At 40.8% G+C, this 21,569-nt stretch overlaps 1 protein-coding gene across 2 annotated transcripts in view; it reads left to right on the top strand.

Annotated features, from left to right (window-relative positions):
• fhit (fragile histidine triad diadenosine triphosphatase) overlaps nucleotides 1-21,569 on the top strand; it is a 137,619-nt gene that overhangs the window by 45,981 nt on the left and 70,069 nt on the right. For both annotated transcript variants that reach the window (XM_085353668.1, XM_085353669.1), the window contains one exon: nucleotides 2,725-2,849. In XM_085353668.1, coding sequence (XP_085209794.1) covers nucleotides 2,744-2,849 — 106 coding nt within the window. In that variant the 5' untranslated portion in view covers nucleotides 2,725-2,743. The remainder of the gene's footprint in view (nucleotides 1-2,724; nucleotides 2,850-21,569) is intronic.

Below are 21,569 nucleotides of genomic sequence, written 5' to 3'. Positions count from 1 at the left end.
TGTGCGTGTTTTTTATTTTGACAGCGAATGCGCACCTGCGGACCACTTATGTGCAGCCCTGGTTATTTAGCTCGTCATATCGCAGCAACAGAAATTCTTTTGTCCATGAAACCATAAAGCTGCACTTTCTTTTTGCCTTATAGTCTGATTTGTCATAACTTCTCCGTTTTGTGGTAAGCTTTTCTTTGGCTGTCACTTCTTCACCCTGACCTGTCTTATTTGGCTCAGCAGAACTAAAATATATATCCTGCTGCTTTTACACACGGACTCACATAAGCTCAGCGATTCTCTGCGCGATCAACCTCTCACATGTTTAAGCTGCGGGAGATTTCACTTGTCATGTTTGCATAGTAAGCTAACGATTAATAAGACGATGTCAGAGGAATTGGTGCACAAATTATCATCACTCACAGTTCGCGCGATTGCAAAGTGAAAGCAAAAAACAAGCGCAAATTCAAACGCGACTTCAATATGTCACATATTGACAGTGGCTCACCGATGCCAATGACATAATTACCCAGCTACATTTCTGAAAGAATGCAAAAGCATTGACATATATTTTTCCTTCCTACAATAGCCCGACGGGCAGGGAAGAGATAGATTTTGGTAGCCCGACTGAAAAAATCGCTAGCCCCAGGACGTCGGGCTAGCGATTTTGCGAGCCCTGTATCTGATTGAGGAATCACTCATCTTTGGAAAAGAGAGTTTATTACAGAGAAATGTCTCTTTCCAAAATAAAAGCTATACTATCTGCTTCTTCTGGGTTATATTCTCAGCAGCATAAGGAGAATCATGTGCTAACAGCTGTCTAAATGACTCGGCTAAAGTTAGTAGCATGCTTGTTGTTTTTGTCTTTGCACTAGGATGATGTCAGCGTAAATGTGCAGTCATATTCGTTGTGTTCCCACTAGTGCTTTCAGGTTAATCTCGTTGAAATGACCTTAACGCCACAACACGGCAAATCTCCGTTAACGAGCTACCGCCGATCGCCCCGTGCATGGGGCTAGACGGCAAACACGTTAACGAGCTAACTGCGCTAACACACTAGTTCCCACCCATGTAATTAAGCATTGCGTGGCACATCCAACATACTGTTTTACTTTAGTCCATGACTCGCTTACCTTCAGGGTCATACGTCACATGAAAACCAAAATAATTCCAAACGCCAGATCTGAATGAGAGTGGGGGAGGTCCATCTTGCAAGTAGAGCTTAACTTCTGTCTCGCTAGCTTGCCCTGCGCTCTTCCTTCTGACTATGCTGTCTGTGTTGAGCGCTCAGTGGATCTGCGCTCGACAGTGCAGCCTAGGCGGAGTAGTCGAACGCAGATTCACTGAGCGCTCAACACAGACAGCATCGTCAGAAGGAAAGTTGATAAAATAAATTACAAATGTTGTATTGTTCGATACATATGCGTACCGAACCGAAAGCACTGTATCGAACGGTTCAATATCGATACGAATATCGTTGCACCCCTAATATATATATATATATACACACACACACATTTCAGAAGTGGACCATTGGGATTGGTAAGGAAATACACATCTTATAGAAAAATGCAGCCAGTTCATTTAAATAATGGTCATCAGTGTATCAGGAGCAAATAAGTGGGTGAAAACAAACCAATGAAACTTGCTAACCAAAGTAATAAGGGTTAATAATGCATATTATTATTTGTGTCTTTCTGTGCTGAAACAGAAAGGAAATTCAGATCAGTGAACAGCAGCTGAGGGATCACTGACCTCCCAACAATACAACAGATGCTCTTATATCAGGATTAGTGTGTGGATCAATGTGTAAATTGGAGTGATCTTTGGATCAATCCAACAACACAGGAGGAACGCATTATTTATTCAAAGGAGGGCTGATTTATTATAAATTATTCCACTAAAAAAAAAAAAAGAATATAAACTGAATTCTAAGTGTTACCGTTGACATGTTGCAGAACATATACTTACTGTCAGATTCTGAACCACACATGCATTAATGAATGCATGTGCCACCTTAAACGTACACATCAGGCTGCTCCAGCATATTTAAGTCATTATTACATATTGTGGGATTCAGAAATTGATTGAACACATTATGCATGTCTCCGAGTTAATATCAGTATATTAATGGACATTTTCACTGGTATGTAACAATATTAGACAGCATAAAAAGAAAGTGGCTTTGTGTGTGTGCTCTGTTCAAAAAAGAACATGAGTCACCATGAAACCTATTCTGGCTGTTTGTAATAAACAATAAAAAGACGTATCTTTCACTGCCTACAATTCTCCACTTTAACTTCAGTTAAGTTCAGCTCTGTTTTATCAGACTAGCAGTATTAATGAGGACCAGAAATATATGGAGCTCAGCTCTGAACGTGCACTCAGAGAATAGCTAAGCCGAGGTTTGGCCCTGTGTGTACACTACCACAACTACACAACTACCACATCTGGAGCAAACAAAGTTAAACTTAGCGGTAAATCTTATGCCACAGTACATCCCACTTATCATTAATCAACAAATACTCAAATACCTACAAATCAACACACAAAATAGAACCAAACAAAATGTGAGAAAATTACAGCTGGAAAATTGCCTTTCAGTTACAAAGCAGACTCTGGTAGAGCCCACAAAAAGAGGGCTCTGCCTGGGACAGACCATAAATACAGCCAGTGAACAGAAGCTTTGTTTAGTGTGATGTTACTGACAACCTGTTGCACCTGCATTTCTTCCAGGCCTGGCAGTCAGTGACACATGGCGACTCTACGCTTCGGACAGCATCTCATCAAGTTCTCGGCTGTGTTCCTGCAGACTGAGCTGTCCTTCGCACTGGTCAACAGGAAGCCTGTGGTGCCCGGACGTATCTTTTCATTACTTACAGGTTAGAGGTGTTTAGCTTTGTGTGCTGCAGTGCGGGTTTGTTTCTTAGCACCTTTCAGAGCCTTCTTTCCCTGGGGCTGTCCACACACTTTGTTGTGTTAGCTTTATTAGAGCGATGGACAAAGACACTGTTTTTTCTTTTTCTTCTGTGAAAAAGGTGCCTTTACGGCTTGCACCACAACATTAATGAAAATGATTTTAATCCAGACAACTGGCACTCCTCATGTAAAGTTTTAAAATTTTACTTAATTACAGTAACAAAGTATTTTTCAAAGTATTTGTACTTTGCTCCTTCCCACCTCTGAGTATGACACCAGTATGCATGTCTGAAACATCCACACAAGTCTCTTTAAGCATGTCCCTGTCTGTAGAGTCGTAACATTCCTGCAGAGCACAGATTGTTACTTTCCTGGGACTGCGAACCAGTGCTTTGAGTTTTGTACTATCATTGATCTCTAATTTCATCAAACGTTTTCACAGCTGGTCTCTTGATTTTGGTTTGCAGTACAGAGGTAACTCGCTATAACGTGGTTCACCTTTCGCAGCCTCGCTGTTTTGTGGATTTATTTTTTTTGTGCAATTTTGCATGCTTTTGTTTGTTTGTTTGTTTTTTACAGCGCATTGTGTTCTGCGTCCTGATTGGCTGTGGAGCATTGTCAATCAATCTCCTCCATGCCGTGTCTCTTGTACAGTACAGGGTGCGTTCAGGTTGTCAAATTTACATAAATCTGTGATTGCTAGCAGTGTGATTCTGAAGTGCTGTACTGTATGTTTGTAAGTTTTCTCCCCAACAAACAACAATGTTGACGAATCGTTTTGCACTGTCTAAGGCAACCGTGGGGCCCTTTGGTTTCTATAATACTGGACTACAAAAACTTTACGGTTTGAACTTTGAGAGTTTAAACCTGCGACAGACTGGCGACCTGTCCAGGGTGTACCCGCCTCTCGCCCTATGACAGCTGGGATAGGCTCCAGCGCCCCCCGCGACCCTGAAAAGGATAAGCGGAAGCGAACGGATGGATGGATGGAGTTTAAACAAGAGAGAAAAATTTGAAAATGTTCCTGCCTGTCTGAGAAAAGTGTATAAAGTCTGTAGTGACGGGTTTTACAGCCTTAAAACATCTATAATAATTGTAAAAAAATAAAGTTGGCTACTTCGTGGATTTCACCTATCGCGGGTTATTTTTAGAACGTAACTCCCGCGATACACGAGGGACTGCTGTATTTCTAGCTCCCTAGTTCTTTGGTGATTTCTAGTCTTTTGGTTTCTGTCTCTGTGTTCCTTGTTAGCTCTGTCTCCCCTTGTCAAGTCTGCGTCTCTGTGTTATGTTTCCTGTTTTACTTTGTCCTATGTTCATGTTTTCAGTTTTGCTTCCCCTTGGTCTCATCATGTTTGATTACTCCCAGCTGTGCTCTCCTCCTGTGTCTCATTCCCCTGCTATCCCTCTGTGTATTTAAGCCCTGTGCTCGTTTGTCTGCATGCCATCCTCTGTATCATCCTCTGTATTTATGTCTCAGGCTCCTCCTTCCCGGCATTCCAGTTTTTGTAATGTTTTCTACTTTCCTTATGTTCTTTTGTTAGTTTCTACCAGTTTGGGTTTTGTTAGTTTAAGTCCCCACCATGCTCCTGCACTATAAATAAACTCCCTCAATGCTACGCTGTCATCAGTGCCTGCCCTTGGGTCGGGGCAGTTAAAAAGCATGGTTCCATGACAGTTACTACTGAGTACCAATCCTGTAAATCGTTGCATTTTACATTTTCTAATTTATCTCAATGAAGAATTTGGCCACTTTCAGACTAGCCTCACTAATCTGAAATTCTGAAAGTAGAAATTCTGGAATAAAAACAATATTTTGTATTTGTTCACTTAAAACTGGATCATAAATGAATTTTTACATTTTGCCTGAGTTGTCAGTAGCTGTTCAGTGTGCAAGGTGATGAGCAGAAGGTACTTGAAAGTACATCAGGTGGAAATGGCTATCGTACATGAAGCCTCTGGGCATCTCCAACTTTCAGTTGATGCTTTGAATTAGTGTGTTAGCATTCTATCTTTAATTGCTGACTTCCTGTTCATTAGCTGTCAGTAGCAGATGCACTTCTGAGTGCTTTCACCAAATATTTATAAATGAATGGATATGAAACCTATTTCGATTCAGTATAGAAACCTGTAAAAAATAAACATGCGTATTCTCTTCTTTCCTGTCCTTATGAGACAAACATGGTGGTGTTGGTCTGCAGAATCTGATAATATAAAACTGTGTGTAAGGGTTTGTACACTAGTATTGTAAAACTGAACATAGTCACTCATCAATGCCGAAAGTATGCTATTTAATTTCTGTCTTAGCATGAAAGAAACAGCAAAGACACAAGGAGTAGAGATAGAGAAGGTAGATGAGTTACCTACCCAGGGTTGACCTACCAAAGCCACAGACACAAGAGCACAAGAGAGGAGAAGAAACATGGAGACGGGTCTTAGGGGTGATCTGTGACAGAAGGATAGCAGCAAGAGAGAAAGGAAAGGTTTACAAGATGGCAGTGAGAGCTGCTGTCGTGTATGGTTTGTATGTATCGATTTCCTGATTCGAATCGATTTTAGTTTGAATAATGCGATATTAATTCAATTTTTAAATATAAATGTTACTCAGAATATTATGACATATAGATTTGATAATTTCATAATATATAGCTATCTATGGATGGTTCCACACAAACTTAATTCATTATTTAACAATACAGGAAACCAGCATGTAAAGGTTGTAATTTCACTGGTGGAAGATGAGTCACAGTAGACTGACAAAGAAATATTAATGGACCAAAGGACAAAACACAGAGAAATGGACACAGTAACAGGAAGAGATAAACACAGAGACAAGAACTAAAGACAGGAACTTGACAAGACAGAGAACACAGAACGCCACATTGACAGACGACACAGAGACATGACAACGGGGACTTGAGTAGAGAGACTGAAGGTAAAAAAAACGTGGAGAGATCATGACAGGACACGGAGGTGAGAGTAGGACAGAGTGGACACAAATGGGAACTAACACCAAAAGGAACAAAGAACTAAAGATAATTAATTCAGAAAAACATAAATGATTTCCTACTTTCAAAGAAAGTCCTGAACAGAAATGCAAAATGTTGGAATCAAAGACCCAAGGTCACTGTTAGCACTCCGTGCCAGATTGTCCTGAGGAGTCGTGAAAACAGGATGGCTAGTAGATGGTGAGGAGAAAGCATAGTCTTAGGACTATGAAGCCCCTGGTTCATGTGTCTAATTGTAGCGGCGCTACCTTACGTGTTCGTGTCCAGGCTCGGTGGTAGCATTGCAGGTGGCGGTGGTAGACGGTGGGAACTGCGGGCTCATCTCATGTCCACGAAGCAGCAGGGGTTGATATCCTAGAGAGGCTGGGATTCAAGTTTGGTGGTGTTCTTGCAAACTATGTGTGAGCACACACAGCATTTTCATTTTGGTCATCTGTGAGGTGACGTAGCACGGGTTTCTCCTCCATCACTCTCCTCTCCTTCCACAAATAGAGTGATAGAGAGGTACACAAGAACGGTGTAAAAAGAAAGTACACCCTCCGTCAGTTTCGTGTACCACTACGTAATAATGTTAATATGGCAAGTTGGAAAAATAGGTAAATCAGATGAACAATACAGCATGACATAAGATACATATGACTCAATGCCATTATTCAGTATAAAAAAATAACTTAAAAAGAATCAAGAAATTGCGCTTGATTTCAGATTTTGTCTCAGAGAAAGTGCAAAAATTCAAATAGGTACATTTTAATTCTAGGGCCTCATTAAGCATGTTACACATTCATACCACAAATTTAATTAGTAAAAGACTGAAGCGGCTTATTTGGAAGGCTTTTCCAAATGACAGGCTTAGCTTAGAGCTACATCTAAAAAAACACAAGACCTTTAAATCAATGGCCCTTGTTCACTAATAGTGCATATACACAAATGCGTTACATAAATAGCGCATGTGAATGTTACACTCAAGTCCAGACCTCAATCTCATTGAAACTCTGTGACCTGAAGAAAGCTGTGCATAAACAAAGCTGTGCGCTGCGGCAATATCATAAAAAGAGTGGCCCACAGTGACAATGACCACTGATAATCACTGATAGTCCTCTTTGGGTCATGCCTATAGGACTTGACCCTTCTCTTTTCCATGTCCCCCCTGTTAAATAGCAGAACAAAATAGAGTTAGACAAGTGCAATTCAAGTGATTTGATTATTGTGTAATTTTTAATTAGATGCACCGATCAAGACGGGAGCTGCCGCAGTGGGTGTGGCTGGTAAGATGCCAGGCCTGGAACGCTACTCAGGGCTGCTGGTTTTTATCAGAGTAGGCATATTCTAGATGTCCAGAATATAGAGTCACATCTCAGCTCTGTCCAAGCTCTGCACTGCCTACAGGGTAATACTCACAGGATCAGAGAATGGACTTATTATCCAGATTTGCTGTATTGGATCGGCCTTCTAGTTTTTCCACACATTGCTTTTGTGTTTCAGTTTAGCTTTAGTTAAGCTGATAATGACGAGGTAGGATGTTTCATGGATTTGTTGCTGATTTTTTTTTGTAAGACCTGGTAATGACGAGACAGTTTTCAGAATGATATTTGAAACCTGAGATGTGAATAAGAGCATACTGGTTTTGTTTTTTTACCATGACTGTACACTTTGAGCCCAATCATCACCCATGCTGGCTTTGAATTAGAAAAAATTCAGAATACCATATGATCCCGGCCGTTTAGTCTGTTCAGCTAGAACTGCCTCTGACTCCACCCGACAGGGAAGCAATGGCCTCTTATACTGATTGTATGAAAACAGCTTCAAAAGCCACCAATGTCGTACAGAAGCTGCAGGAAATGTCAAGATAATTTGACAGCATTTGAAAAACTTATGCAGTGTTTTATTTGTGTGTGTGTGTGTACTGACACAGCTAATACAGCTTCTTTTCTTTCTGACTGACTTAATTGAATGATTTATGTATTTATTGTTTGCTATTTATTTCAAAAGTGTGAAGTGGATCCAAAGATTTGGTTTAAAATGTGTTGGAAAAAAATAAAATAAATTATGCAGGCGGCCTTGGTGAGCTGTGAAGCACAGTGCAGCGACTAATTATCTGTCCTGAGGCTTGTGTGATCTTGTCAGCAGTCTAGTTACGCTATCTGCAAAGATACATACACATGTCACAAAGTTTTACAGGGTAGAGTAAAATGTCAGTCATTTGAGCTACATGTATATATTAGATATATATTAATTAATTAATTAATTAAAATTATTTATGTAACCCACCTAAAATTTGCCTCATGAAAATTAACTGCTGCCCCCAAAGAATGTCAGTAGGTGGCACTATGGGATTGTTTAGTGCTTGCAAACTTGAGTTGTTATAGCGAAGGAGAACAACGCTAAGGCTACGTATGCTGGTCGGACCAACTTTCCTAGAGTTTTCCTTCGTTTAATTAATTCATTTACCAGAGAGCAGAGGAAGGGAAAATATGCACCACTACAGCCAAGACCTTCCACTTGCGTTGTGTTAGCCTATGGGAAACTGTTGAAGTTCTTTCCCCAGTTTTTAATGTGCTTTGTGTAATATCTCAGCGCTTGACAACTACATGTGAAAAGTAGCTGCTGAGGGAGTGTCCTGTTTTATAGCTGGAAGCCTGTGGTTGTTGCTGGTAATTGGTCCAACCTTTATGTGCTTAGCCAGTTTACAGTGGTTTTTTGTGGAACGTGGATCAACACAGCACAATGCAATAATCTGCTAGCAATTCATGGTTAACAACAGAAAAAAAGGTCATATTTTAAGAGCTTTACATAGGGCTCTGCTAGCTTTCTCTGTCAAAGTTTTCGCTCTACTTTTATAACACATACTGAAATTTGAAATCTTTCACTGTTTATGACACATTCACAAAGGCCTTGTTGGTACATGCATTTATTGTGTTTAGTAATATATAGAAATTAGTCAAGCAATGTCTCTGCTTGCTGATCATCACATTTGTAATGTCCAGTCATTTATACACTGCACAGCATAAAAAAGTTGTTGAGTTTTGTTTACATACAGTCTGCCGTTATAGTCAATATGTATATATTAGTGCACATATAACTGAAAAAATATGACCACTTTCATATCTATACCAGGCACAGAGGTATTTATATATATAAATCTACTTTAAATAAAGCAAGCAAGACTGCTTGCGACCATTTGTTCTGTTTGCTCCTTAGTTTAGTTTTTGCAGTTTGTCAGTGTGAGTTCAACACTTTTCAACTCGTTTGACTGAAACAAAACTGTGACTTCCGTTCACAGACACGTGCCATCGAAAATTTCCTCAAAAGTCAATGTGCCATATGATTGCATTAGCAATAAATTTAATAACGCTCTATATTAACAGTTACACACTATATAAAACAACTTTATAGGATTATATTTGTTCGCAGATGTTGGCAGCTATCAGCGAATACTTATCAGCTATTTTGAAACAAAAAAAAACTTTTTATCCATAACAGCAAATGAACTGTTGTCAATGGAAAATTGTACTTAGTAGTCAGTATAATATTTTAATGATATAAGTTTGATATGGTAGAATACTGCATGTAATCATGTTTAGAAGTATATATTTGGTGGCATATTGAAAGAATGTCTCATCCTAGGGGGTCTGTGACATTCTTTCAAGGTGTTCTGGCGTTCACCCCCACATCCTGGGAGAGGTCGTACCTTGTCTTATTGTTTTACGGTAGGATTAACGTAGCTATGTCAGGTTTAGTTTAAGTGCTTTTTTACATATAGATGAACTGCTGGATTTTCCAGACCAGCAGGTTAAGGGAAGTCGTATATGGGGCCACACTCTGACCACACACACACACACACACACACACACACACACACACACACACACACACACACCTCCACGATCCAATGTAAGGAACAAACGCTCACTGAAGAGTATAAATAAAGACCAGGGCAGTTTCTCAGTGCGAGTCTCAGTTCTGGAGGCTGCCCTTGTTAGCAAGAAGTTCTGTGTGTTTCTCTTCTCTGATTCTCTACTGAAGAAGTGTTTTAGAGTATATTTCTTAACAACTGTACAACAGAAAATCCAAATGCTATTTATGGTCTCCTCATAACAATGATAAGAAAAATAAACTGGGCCAATATGGCATGTTTGTTAATACAGAGACACACATGTTAATGTGATCTGTGGTCTCCCACTCAGAGACACAGGTCTCCGAGTGTCCAGCATTCAGAGGCTACCTGAGGACTCATGTGAGAGAAAACCTGCTCACACAGACATGTAGAGCCAAACACTGTCAATAAGGCCTCTGCAATATTCTAAAGCCAGTTAACCCTTTAAGACCTACCATAGAACCAAGTCCGCCAGAGCTTACTTTATATTTTTACATGCTGTGGAGCCATTTTTGGGAGCATTTCAAGTTTATATACATCAATACAACCAGTATAGCCCATATTTTAAATATATGTATGCATTAAGTCCATAGTAACTACATTAATTGCAAAAAAGTGCAATAAACTACAAGAAAATTGAAAATCTTTTTGTTTGTTTTTTTACATAAATTTCTACTTGGAGAAATTTAAGAGGTTTATCCCTCAAAATTTTAAATACAAAAAAATTGCAAAAAATAGTTTACAACAACAGGAAATTTATTTTAAGTGTCTTCATAGTTTAATTTAGAGATACAGCAATTTTTATATACTGCAGGAAAAACGAAAAAACAATCCTATGATGCAAATTTGCAAAGAAAACAGCAGGTGCATCAAAATAAACTATTTCCAGCAGTGCAATTTGAGTTCTAAGCATCCCAGCAACTATTCAGAAAAGTCAAACATGACTTATAAAAACACCAGTATAGGCTTTTAAGGCCTACAACTACATTTTCCGCGAAAATGACGTCACTTCCGGGCAGGAAATGGTGGACATGCGATCGTTCGCTGACAGCTTTTTCAATGTGGGAAGTGTTATGAACAGCTGATCGGATCGGCAAAGCGTGTTTCTGGAATATTATGTTTTTGTTGCTGCAAGTGCTTTTTATGCAATTTTTGCAAAGCTTTATGTGGAAGGAAACCGTGACCGAGGACAAGCTGATGGCATAAGATGTAATCAAATCAAATCAAATCAAAATTTATTTATATAGCACATATTAAAACAACAGTGTTGACCATAGTGCTTCACAGTCAATAAAAACATGAGACAGTTAAAACAAACAATAAAAGAGGACAACAAACAATAGGTAACAACGCAACAAGCTAAAACAGCCAACTAGACAGAATCAAAAACCAAAGTAAAAAAATAAGTTTTAAGGCGTAATTTAAAAGACTGGATAGACTCGGCAGTGCGAATATGAACGGGGAGGTTATTCCAGAGTCTGGGTGCCACAGATGCAAAGGCCCGGTCACCTCTCGACTTCATTCGAGTCCTAGGTTGTGCTAGGAGCCTGTGGTTGGACGATCTAAGTGCTCTGTTGGGATTGTATGAGTGGAGTAAATCAGAAAGATAACTGGGTGCTAAATTATTCAAAATATTAAAAGTGAACAAAAGAATTTTAAAATCTATACGATATTTAACAGGGAGCCAATGTAATTTGGCTAAAATTGGAGTTATGTGTTCATGAATTCTCGTACCTGTTAAAAGACGCGCAGCTGCATTTTGAATTAACTGGAGCCGGCAAAGAGAGGAGTGTTGGAGGCCCGAGTAGAGGGAGTTACAGTCGTCCAATCTGGATGTAATAAATGTGTGGATAAGCGTTTCAAGGTCCTTTAAAGGAAGGAACGGCTTTGCTTTGGAAATCTGACGCAACTGGTAAAAGCTGTTTTTTACCACAGTGGACACCTGTTTCTCAAGTTTAAAAGAGCCATCCAGGAACACTCCGAGGTTTCTTACAGTGGACGAAAGATGGCTAGTGAGAGGGCCTAGGGCATCAACTAACTGGTCTAGCGGAGTGTGACTACCAAAGACTATGGTTTCGGTCTTATTCTCGTTCAATGTAAGAAAATTATGTGATAACCAAATTTTAACTTCATGCAAACAGTTGAACAGAGGTTGAACAGAGGAACGCAAAAGAAGGCAAAGAAGCAGTCACATCGGATTTCAAAGGTAAATTAATCTGGATATCATCGGCATAACAGTGAAAGGAGATGTTGTATTTACTAAAAATTAATCCCAAGGGCAACATGTACAAAGAGAAGAGAGCAGGACCGAGCACGGACCCTTGAGGCACACCACAATAAATAGGGGCAGAAGCCGAGGAGTGTTGCCCCATAGCAACAGAGAACGACCTCTCTGAGAGGTAGGATTTAAACCAAGATAAAACCGTACCTTTGAGACCAACAACATGTTCCAGTCTTGATAGAAGAATGTTGTGGTTAACCGTGTCAAAAGCAGCAGACAAGTCAAGTAAAACTAAGACCACAGAATATCCAGAGTAAGGCTCTAAGTAAGGCTGTCTCTGTGCTGTGGCGAGGTTTAAAACCAGACTGAAACTTTTCATTAATAGCATTTGCATCTAAAAAGGCCTGTAGTTGTTTTAGAACTACCTTTTCCAATATTTTGGAAATAAAAGGGAGTTTGGAACTCCTCCAGTTTCATATGCAAAAAAAATTATTGCGCTAGCTTACACGGTTCAGGTTCTACAGGGATCTAAAAATAGTTATGAGAAACGGAGCGTGCCCGCTCCAACTGGCTTTAAAGGGTTAAACCTGTCAGGTAGTGATGTCCAGCAGGTGAACATGCAGCTCCATGAACACGCACAGCTGTGGATTCCAGCTGAGTTCGTAGTTCTGCAAACTTTGACCCCACAGAGTCGAGCTTTTCAGTTCAATCAGCTGCATTTCGATGTCCTCTGTGTCCAGCCAGTTAATGCGAGACAAATCCAGCTGACAAACCTTTCTGGTTTGATCAGAAAAGAAAACATTGGTCCAAACACCTGAAAGTCCCGAAAACACATTGTGAATTCTGTCTCGAGTCTACGGATGTATCCGTGGTGCTGATGCTGCGCTGAGCCGACAGCTCCTGAAGCATTTGAAGTGTCAGAATGTGGAAATTTCAACATCGCTTTAAAAGACTGCCAGCTAGCAACGTCCCTCTCACCGGTAGGCTAAGTGATTTTAGCCAATTACAAGTTGAATCTGGTAGTTGGGGTTGTTAGCTGAGATACCATCATTAGGAAGCGGCACAACTAATGTGTCTATGCGAGCTAATTTGCGATGTGCACTGCTGGCCCGGCATTTATTTTTTAATGCACCCTCTCAGATTAATTCACTGCATGTCGTGCCCAGGGCTGGACTGGGACAAAAACACAGCCCGGGCATTTTGACTAGAGACCGGCCCCCCAGTTATTAAAGCCATAAAGCCTTTGAATAAAAACAAACACTGTGGTGACAGTGATGCACAGTCTTGTTGGTATATGTATGATTTCTATACGTTTGACATCAGATTAAAACTTTGGTCGTAAGATTCAGATAATTATTTATTAAAAGTGAGACATTTTAAATGAGAATAAGAAAGAAAAGTATTTCTTTGTGCCCCCCTCTCCCTTTTAATGCCCTACCTGCCCCCCTGGCAACACTTTGCTAGGCCCGCCCCTGCACAGTTACCAGCTGTCAGCTGCTTAGAAAAGGATCCTGGTGTTATTTGTCTCTCAGAAACAGTTCATAACTTCCCTTCAACTCATTCATGTCACCTAAAAGGTAAACCTGTTTCTCCATCACCTGTTCAGCTCTGATGATCCAGTAAGGACATCTCCTGGTTTCATCTTCATGTTTCCCTCTCACCACATATACAAACTGACATCATGACCAGCAGCTTTTGTGTAGCTGTTGCTCCAGCAAACATCAGCTGATACTAGAAATTAATATTAAATAAATTCTAACAACAGCTGATCAAGCTTAAACGTGCTGCTGTTGTTTAGCGCGACATCCGCTGGTTTCCTCTTTCTGGCGCAAAGTGGGCGATAAACAAACAGGAGAGACGATCAGCTGATCATTGATCAGTTTTCATGATTGAAGTAGCAACAGGAGAGGCAGGGGAGAGAATGAGAGGAGAAGAGGCAGCTGTGCAGCAAAGACAGAATAAATCCAACTTTGTGTCTTTTTCATTGTAGCTGAAGTCCGGGACAAACTGTGTTCCTTCTCAGCTCAACACGAAACGCGTAATACATTTTTTCCAAATCAAAGAATTGGAATGGTATATGACAGTATCAGTATTCGTTTAATCTAGTTAATAAATAAGTATACTGACCTGCCAGTGAACAGAGTTTACTTACACTGTTGGTGTACTCCCTGTCCAGTGTTGTTGGAGGCAAACGGCTGTGCTCTGTGGCTTCTTATCAACAAGACAGTGAGTGAGTTGTCTCTTTAGCATCTTCATTAAGTGGCTGGGAAATTCAGCCAAGCAAAAAGACCTGGGGTTATTGTCTCCTTTTGATAGTGCCAGTGCACAGAGAGCTTGTCATTTGTCTCCTTAGCTTCAGCCCTCTCACTCACCTGTCTTATTTTTCTGCCCACCAGGCTAGTAGTTAGTCTACACAGAAATGTGATCATCTTGCCCTTCTGCATTTCTAGCCCTGAGCTGTCTGATAAAGGCTCCATTTACTCACAAAATAATAGTTATCTGTAAAGCAGTCCTGTTCAAGGACACTGTGGTGGGTTATAAGATAATAAACAATTCAACCTCTTAAGGTCACAGCTGGGGTTTATGTTAGGTTCTTTAAAAATGGAGTTTGTCATTACTGCTGTCCAGATGAGCAGTTCTGGATCATCTACTCTATAGCTAAAACTATCGCTTCACTATCTAAAATGTACATTCAGTTCAATTCAATTCAATTTTATTTATATAGCGCCAAACCACAACAGCGGTCACCTCAAGGCGCTTTACATTGTAAAGGTAGACCCTACACTAATAGATACAGAGAAAAACCCAACAATCATATGACCCCCTATGAGCAAGCACTTTGGCGACAGTGGGAAGGAAAAACTCCCTTTTAACAGGAAGAAACCTCCGGCAGAACCAGGCTCAGGGAGGGGCGGGCCCATCTGCTGTGATTGGTTGGGGTGAGAGAAGGAAGACAGGATAAAGACATGCTGTGGAAGAGAGACAGAGGCTAATAACAGATATGATTCAATGCAGAGAGGTCTGTTAACACATAGTGAGTGAGAAAGGTGACTGGAAAGGAAAAACTCAATGCATCATGGGAATCCCCCGGCAGCCTATGTCTATTGCAGCATAACTAAGGGAGGATTCAGGGTCACCGTCTCCTGAATCCAAACTGGAAGCTGGTTCCACAGAAGAGGGGCCTGAAAACTGAAGGCTCTGCCTCCCATTCTACTTTTAAATACTCTAGGAACAACAAGTAGGCCTGCAGAGCGAGAGCGAAGTGCTCTAATAGGGTGATATGGTACTACAAGGTCATTAAGATAAGATGGGGCCTGATTATTTAAGACCTTGTATGTGAGGAGCAGGATTTTGAATTCTGGATTTAACAGGAAGCCAATGAAGGGAAGCCAAAACAGGAGAAATATGCTCTCTCTTTCTATCAAGAGGAAAGCTGCAAAATAACTCCAGCTTTGTGTCTTTTTCCATTCTAGCTGAAGGACAAACTGTGTTCCTTCTCAGCTCAACACAAAACGCGTAATATTTTCTCTGAATACGAGATTATTCCGTTTTTTACGGGACGGTTGGCAACTCTACTAACTAACCTTATGAATAAAATAAAGTTCACGATCAGTAACATCATAGCACCCACCCAGCAGTATAGAAACTCCGTCATGCTAGCTAGTACATGGTATGAGTTATTGTAACTAAAAAGTCAGCACAGGGAAAATAAACTCCACCTAAACTTGGTTTATATCTGACCCAGATAGACTGCAGGTCATAACTTCTTACCTGAAGTTCAGTTCACCTGACACTCGGACCGGCGGCCGCCTCGGGTCTCTCCTCCTCCTTCCTCCCCTTTCCCTCATCCACCTGCCAGCCTCTGTGGAAGCTTCGCCATGGTCACCACCAAATAACTGAGTCATCTGGCCAATCCACCACCTCTCATTGTTCATACCGTTACAAAAAAATATACAAAATCATCGGCCCATAAAAACAAAAAAATCACCATCAGGCCCAATGGCCAGTCCAGCTATGGTCGTGCCATCAGTTAACCCTTCGCGTTGCACGTGTGCCCAGGGGTGCCGTCCCCTGGTCTACTTTATTCAAGTAGCAGGAAAGTTATCACTTTTACAAAGTGCAAACACTTGCGACTGGATGACAGTGCTGTTCCTCAAAACAAGTGATTATTTGTTTGAATGCTGTTCCTAATGTTCCTATTTTTTTATTTGACTTTACCTTTTGAAAAGTAATGCTATATTTATTACTCTGTAGGGGTTAATCTCATGTGTAAGCTCCTATGTTCTTGATTGATTTTTTTTATTATTATTTATTAATTTTTATCTTTCCCAAAAAATCCCTGCACATGCTCAGAAAAGAAAAATAAATTGATAAAAGACTTTCTTAAACCAAAGAATAGGAGCAGTAATGAGGCCTACATTTTCTCCAAATCAAAGTATTGGAATGGTATATGACAGTATCAGTATTCGTTTAATCTAGTTAATAAATAAGTATACTGACCTGCCAGTGAACAGAGTTTACTTACACTGTTGGTGTACTCCCTGTCCAGTGTTGTTGGAGGCAAACGGCTGTGCTCTTTGGCTTCTTATCAACAAGACAGTGAGTGAGTTGTCTCTTTAGCATCTTCATTAAGTGGCTGGGAAATTCAGCCAATGACCCAGTTACTGCGTTCACCAGATATCAACACAATTTCGATCCACTCCTCACGTGATAACCTCTTCGTCAATGGCTGTGAACAAAGAGAAACTTGTAAATAACTCATGAAAGAATAAAGTTACGTTGAAACCAAGCACACCATTGTTTTTCTTGTGACATTACCAATAAGTCTGATGTGTCACATGACCCTCTTCCTTTTGAAAAAACAAAAGTTGTATCCAAGATGGCCGACTTCTAAATGGCCACTGTGGTCACCACCCATCTTGAGGAGTTTGCCCCCTCACATATACTAATGTGCCACAAACAGGAGTTTAATATCACCAACCATTCCCATGTTATTACGGTGTATCCATATAAATGGCCCACCCTGTATATCAGTAAACCTATAACCCATCAAATCTTGTTAAGCTTAAATGTGTTTAAATGTTATGATACCGGGAGGTTTATGAACCTCCATATGTAAAGAGTTGGATGTGAGAGCAAATTAGATCTTATCCACCCTGTAGGATGGATTATATAATTATATTCACCCCTGGGGTTAACACAAGGGTGGAATACAATCAGCAAAGCAGAACAACCATGTTGCATTTTCATTGGGAGTTTTAAGGGGGCTCTACTTAGTGAATCGCACCAACAAAGATTAAGGCACAACGTACTCTGGAGCTACTGAAATGGTCCATAATTAGTAGATAAATATGCAGGGATAATAAAATAACACTGCACTCAGTCTTATAACTTGTAATTTAAAATTGCAATCAGGAAAATATATGCCAAAAAAAAAGTTACAGAACTTAATGGTTTTGTCTTTCAGCTCAGCATTTCAAGGTGATAGACTGTGTCACTGACAGAGGAGCTGAGAGATGAGATTTGAAATTGCATATCATATTAACATCTTATGTGTTACTACCACTTCTATTTTGAAGGGGTAATCAGTGTAATTTATGCAGGTGCAACTCTATCGAATGCTAATGCTATTGTTTTTAAGTAATTTCAAAGTTCTTTATTGAATAGCCAATAAGCTTTCAGTATTTGTGTGTAAAGGTGTGTGTGAGTGTGATTAGATTATTATATGAGCACGAGTTGGACATTTCAACCCCTCCAGCCTTCATAGATTCAAACCCTCCCAGCAAACTCAAATGACTGAAAACTGCCTTTGTTTTTCTTCCTGTTACAGCTGGTGTCTGGGGTAGCACACATGATAATGCATAATCTATATGCAGGCAGTGAAATCATTCCCAACAAAACTGTTGTGGCTAGCTCTGATACACAAATTAAGGTGAGCATGATTGATCATGGAGAATGATTGTTAGATTTGGCAAAACCACTTTTGGTTTTCAAGTCAGCATATGACATATCCTAACTCTACCATTTATGTGGTAAAAATGCTACACAATGATATTGTAAACATACACGGCAGACCCAGTGGCATTTTGATGCTTTTTATTAAAGCTTTGACGGTTGCTGTCCACAATACTCACAGAGCTGCAGCTCTCCCGCTGCCCGCTCAACACTATCACAACAACAACCCAACCACAGGACCCAGTACAATATTTAATTTGGCGGGGCGTGATTGCGGATGCTGTACAGGTGCGTCCGCCTCCTCTGCACGGCACCGCAGGCCACGCCCCGCCACAGATATACTTTTTATATGAACGTAAACAGTTGAAAGAGAGTGTGAAAAATACAGCTGCCACAAATTTTGCTTGTTTTTGGGAAAAGTAGAAACAGTGGTGGATAGGATGATGTTCTGAGACATATGAAACTAGAGACACCAGCAACCATAGTTGATTGTCTTCCAGGGGCCAGAGCAGGCCACATTGAGGGAAATTTAAAGCTGCTGCCTAAGGTTAAATGTAAATTCAGCAGAATTATAATTCACCAATGAGAATAATTACATCAGCAGAAATGACACCCGGTTACATAAATCGGAGGTGTCGCGTGTCCAGAATATTGAGGATGAGAACAAAACAACGATGGTCCAGGAGAGTTTGGTCAAACGATGATTTTAATGAACACACGTGTGGGGAGATGAACACCGTTACGCAATCAGCGTCGATCTCTGCCCAAAATTACACAAGCAGTTGTTTTTATAACCTCAGGGTATTGTTACGCCCCCGCATGCGTCAAGCAAATACATCACATACATAAGTTAAAACCACAAATGTTCTGTTGACAATTTTTGACACATTTGAAAAGAACATTCTCTTCGTCTCCAAGCCAGGCGCATCCGGTAGCTCATCTTGCTCTTGCTTATCTCTGGAACATCAGATGCATGCTCTGCAACAAACTATCACTTATGCAGGCACAAAATGCAGTTGCAAGCTTGCGAAATATGTCTGATCTCTTACCTAGAAATGAATCTACCTACGATGTGTGGGTGTGTGTCTGACCTCAAATGCACTCTGTCTCACCTCGCCGACTCATGACCTCTCACCAGACAGAGCCACTCTCATATGTGTAACAACCTAACTCAGAATCAGAATCAGAAAGGGTTTTATTGCCAAATGTTGAGCAGGTTTACAACATTGGGAAATTGCTGCCGTGCTTCAGTGCAAACATACTGTCATAAATTGCGCTTAAATAGACATGAAAAAATAAAAGTAAGAATAAGAATTAAAAGTGCTACGTAGAAAGATATATGCATGAGATATACATGAGATATATACATGAGAATAAGAATTATGAGTGCTACGTAGAAAGATATATACATGAGTGCAGGTGGTGATCAGTGCCAAAACATGGAATGATGCAGTGACACAGCGTAGGGTCATGTGTTAGTGGTGGGAACAGTCATATGGTTATTGTTCATGTGTCCAACAGCAGAGGGGAAGAAACTGTTCTTATGGCGAGAGGTTCTGGTGCGAATGGACCGGAGCCTCCTGCCTGAGGGGAGCAGGTCAAACAGACTGTGTCCAGGGTGAGAAGGGTCAGCTGAGATCCGAGCTGCACGCCCCAGTGTCCTGGAGGTGTACAGGTCCTGCAGAGATGGGAGTCTGCAGCCAATCACCTTCTCAGCAGAGCGCACAACACGCTGCAGTCTCTGTTTGTCCCTGATAGTGGCTCCAGCGTACCACACGGTGATGGAGGAGGTGAGGATGGACTCGATGATTGCAGTGTAGAACTGCATCATCGTCCGTGTTGGCAGGTTGAATTTCTTCAGCTGCCTCAGGAAGTACATCCTCTGCTGGGCTTTCTTGATGACGGAGGTGATGGTGGGCTCCCACTTCAGGTCCTGAGTGATGGTGGTACCCAGGAAGCGGAATGAGTCCCACCATCACTCAGGACCTGAAGTGGGACAATGACAAACCCTGGTTTACTCCTAAACTCAAAAAGCTGTGGCTGGAAAAGAGAAAGGCGTTCAGAAGCGGAGACAGGGACTGCTACAGAGAGGCCAAGTACAGGTTCACTAAAGAACTGAAACTATAAATATAATATATAAACTGGCACCCCAGCGCCAGAGGTGGGTTGGAATACACCGACCATCCTCTGGATGCTGTAAAACGTGCCCACCCCCAAGGCCCTATATGTATGTGTTATGAGAGTGTGAGTGATGTGGTCATCTAGGTTGCAGAATAAAATTGAGGCACAGGTGGCCAGAAGGGGACAGAGCGGGAGTGCCTCCCCTGCACCTTGGTGACATACCTGCACCCCAAGCCCTGCGTGTGTGGGTGGGTGTAGTAGAGCGGGAATAGGGAGGCAGGTGAGGATGGGGAGGGAAGAAAGGGAGGGGCAAGCGGCCCCTCCTGAAGCCGATCAAAGGAGCCCAAAGGGATTGATCAAATGTGATGGCAGAGGCTGTATCAAGACTAATGTGATCTATTAGATGGTTTTTATATTGGTTAGAATTAAGATTATTTTTCCAGTTAATGAGGACCATTTTCTTGGCGATGCATAGGGCAGTAAAAACAACGTGGGCTGTGTTTATTTCTGCATTGACCTCATCCAAGTTGCCCAGCATGCACACTAAAGGCTGGAATGTTGCATTTCAGACACTTTGATAAGTCTTCACATATCTCACGCCAAAACTTCTGAACTGGTGGACAGAACCAAAGAGCGTGGATGTAATTGTCCGGTGTATTTGCTGTGCACTGTGAGCAGTTGTTGGAAGGCGTATAGCCCATCTTGAACATCCTATGACCAGTATAGTGCACTCTGTGTAATATTTTGTATTTTATTAATTGCAAACTGGGATTTCTGATCCATTGAAAGGTTTTTAAGCATATCTGAGACCAAAGGTTTTGGTCTAAGCTGATCGATAAATCTGCTTCCCATTTTGCAATAGGAAGGGATATTGATTCATCTATTTTAGAAAGTGTTCTGTATATTCTAGACAATAATTTGGGGGGGTTTAGATTAAAAATGGATTTAATTTGTTGATATTCCAAAAATCGCTTCTTGTTGATCCCATTTTGTGTAACTAGTCTGTCAAACGAAATAAAGTCTGTTCCTTCCACTATATATTCGAAGTATTTAATTCCTTTGCAACTCCAATCTGGAAAGTTTATCATATTATTGTTTTGTAATATGTCCGGATTGTTCCAGATAGGTGTACGTTTGCATGGGATTAATGAACAACAGACTGTTCTCTCTGTTGAGGTCAGGAAAGCGATTCCGCTCCCTGAAGACCAACACAGAGAGACTGAGGAGGAGCTTCTTCCCGCAGGCGATACGGTCTCTCAATCACACCACCACACAGTACTGACCCACACATACAGTTCTTACACACACTGGACATTGTTTTCACTTCATTACTTAAATCACGCTGCTGTTATTGTGTATATGCTGCTGTTATTGTGTATATATTTATTTATATTTCTTCATACATTCTTATATAGTTCTATATTGTGTATTTTGTTGTACAGTTATTTTATTTTCAACTATAATTTATATATTTTATCTTATT

Source organism: Diplotaxodon limnothrissa, linkage group LG5, assembly GCF_057381915.1.
Source record: "Diplotaxodon limnothrissa isolate DT_005_m linkage group LG5, D_limnothrissa_male_GT1.1, whole genome shotgun sequence".
Classification (NCBI taxonomy): domain Eukaryota; kingdom Metazoa; phylum Chordata; class Actinopteri; order Cichliformes; family Cichlidae; genus Diplotaxodon; species Diplotaxodon limnothrissa.
This window is presented reverse-complemented; position numbering and strand designations above follow the sequence as displayed.